Source organism: Papilio polytes, unplaced genomic scaffold (assembly GCF_000836215.1).
Source record: "Papilio polytes unplaced genomic scaffold, Ppol_1.0 DF823958.1, whole genome shotgun sequence".
Taxonomy (NCBI): Eukaryota; Metazoa; Arthropoda; class Insecta; order Lepidoptera; family Papilionidae; genus Papilio; species Papilio polytes.
Window position 1 is genome coordinate 503,806 of NW_013525246.1, and position 2,070 is coordinate 505,875.

The 2,070-nt window shown below is 36.2% G+C and overlaps 1 protein-coding gene across 1 annotated transcript; it reads right to left on the bottom strand.

Moving 5' to 3' along the window:
- Nucleotides 1-215: 215 nt before the first annotated feature.
- On the bottom strand, nt 216-2,064 carry LOC106101728 (probable O-acetyltransferase CAS1). The gene is made up of 2 exons (XM_013281048.1): nt 1,845-2,064; nt 216-1,495 (listed from the first exon to the last, which is right to left on the bottom strand). The coding sequence occupies exons 1-2, from the start codon at nt 1,985-1,987 to the stop codon at nt 928-930; spliced, it is 711 nt and encodes a 236-aa protein (XP_013136502.1). The 5' UTR covers nt 1,988-2,064; the 3' UTR covers nt 216-927.
- Nucleotides 2,065-2,070: the final 6 nt, after the last annotated feature.

Consider the following 2,070-nt stretch of genomic DNA (forward strand, 5'->3'; position numbering starts at 1 on the left):
TCAGCAATTACAGCATATTTTTTAATAATTCTTTCTTTAATGAAATGCCCTACAGTTACGTTACGCTTTAGGCTATATATTTTGACGACATTAACCTTAGGGGGGTAAATATTTTAGATAAAAACCTTTGTGGGAAAGAGACCATAAGTTGTTGCCAACATCAAGGAAGCAAGCTTGCCATGATTGACATCATGTCATGTCATTTTGACATTTGCATTTGATAATTTAACAAATGTGAACAATAAAATGAAATTTTTATAATTTCGGGAACAGCTAGTTTGATATTAAAAGCAGACTGAAAAAAAACGTTGTTTTACGCCTTCCTTCATACTACAAACAACAAAACAAATCAAAGTGACAATCTTAATCACCGTTATACATCCACTGTATGAAAATTTCGTTTCGTACATTCTGGAATGTTCGTTACCAGATGTAATATTGTACTAATTTATCTTATGAACAGTCTGAAGCAAAAATAAGTCATTTATAATTACCGAAATTTATGTACACGTTCGGTTACAAAAATATGAATCGGTTTGCTTTACAAAATTCTTAGGCCCTGTCCCACCAAATTGTAAATCGTCTGATAACAATCGAATATGTAAAATATGTGATTGAAATATCGGAGTTTGTTCCTTTAACTGACAGTGACGTCATTTTTAAGCCCAGCCAGTGGTGGGACAGGCTCTAAAATTCGTTACATATGTAAATAAGTAAAAAAGTACCTTTTTAATTCACTTTTTCTCTTTATCACGTTTGAATATCTGTTCTGTTACCATTAAAATTAATTAAGCAGCTGACTGTACTAATAAATAATATCACACATAACAATAACAAAAAAACTTTAATATACAGGGCGATTAATGGACATCTTCATACAAAGTTTACCCGTTAAGAATCACCCTGTATATGAAAGCGGTATCTAAGCTAGAACATTCCATCATGAATGCCAATCGGTACTAAAATCGCTAGAAATATAGCAAAATTCCTTAAAACCAATCTCCAATCATCGGGCACCGCATACGGCAGTATTATTGAGGTCAATTTATGTATTTCATGTGCGGTGAAAATGAATATATAGGATGTTAAAATAAGATTTAATATGGGAGCACTCGGTATCAATACTAGAACACCATGTGTGTCCGCCGCTAGCCATATATGTGATTGACTTGCGAATAACTCTAAAGTGATAGTTCCAAACCAAGCGAAGAGGTTAGAATGTTTTGTCCGGAGAGCTCCGGAGACATTTCTGAGTATGATATAACTGATTATGGGTAAGAATGCTACATAGCTGTGTATCTCGTTGCAGTCGAAGGTGTTGGTGCAGAGGAAGGTGAAGGTGACGTAGGAGCCGAGGCCGATGAGGGCCAGCAGGGTGGCTGTGAGGGAGAGGCCCGGAGTGAACAGATTGCTGTGGTTGTTGTCGTCCACCAAGTTGTATCTCTGAGCGAGCAGGTATAAACTCGCGAATATAACACCATACGCCATTGAATACCTAAAAAATAATATAAGTTATTTATTATTTGTACCAGGAATAATAAAAATGAATCGATTTTTGACTTTTTACCTTGAGATACTTTGCTTTACATTGAAGTGATATCTGAGCGTATGTTATGAATGGAATAAGACAATTGACGTCAATTGTCTCATGTCAACTCCGGTCGCGTTTTAGTCGCTCGAAAATGGTCTTAATTTCATTTTATTATTTTTAGCTCAATGGTTGGATATTTTCGCGTCAAATTTTTTTTCTGGTTGTTTTATAACAAGTAGAATCGTTTAAAAATAGAAAAAAATACATGCATTTGTCGAGAAAGCTATGAAAAAACAACGAAAAAGCCACTCACCGATCCTGTTTCCACATAAACCACCACTGATGTATATCATCATCCGAGTTCACAAAAAGAGCCTTCCACGGCCTCGTCACAAAGATCTTCTGGAAGAAGACCTCGCTCATGTACAGCACCGTCACTATACTGAGAAGACCCATTATCTTCAGCGCTATGTACAAGTACTGGTAAGGCTTGGATTCCACTGTGTGTGTGGACGATTGAGTTATATGAGGGGGTAGGG

Excerpts from the sequence above, each read along its gene's own strand:
- LOC106101728 (XM_013281048.1), bottom strand. The coding sequence starts at position 1,987 with ATGGGTCTTCTCAGTATAGTGACGGTGCTGTACATGAGCGAGGTCTTC. Across the intron at positions 1,496-1,844 it reads TTTATGTGGAAACAGGATCG|GTATTCAATGGCGTATGGTG; the intron begins GTGAGTGGCTTT and ends ATTATTTTTTAG.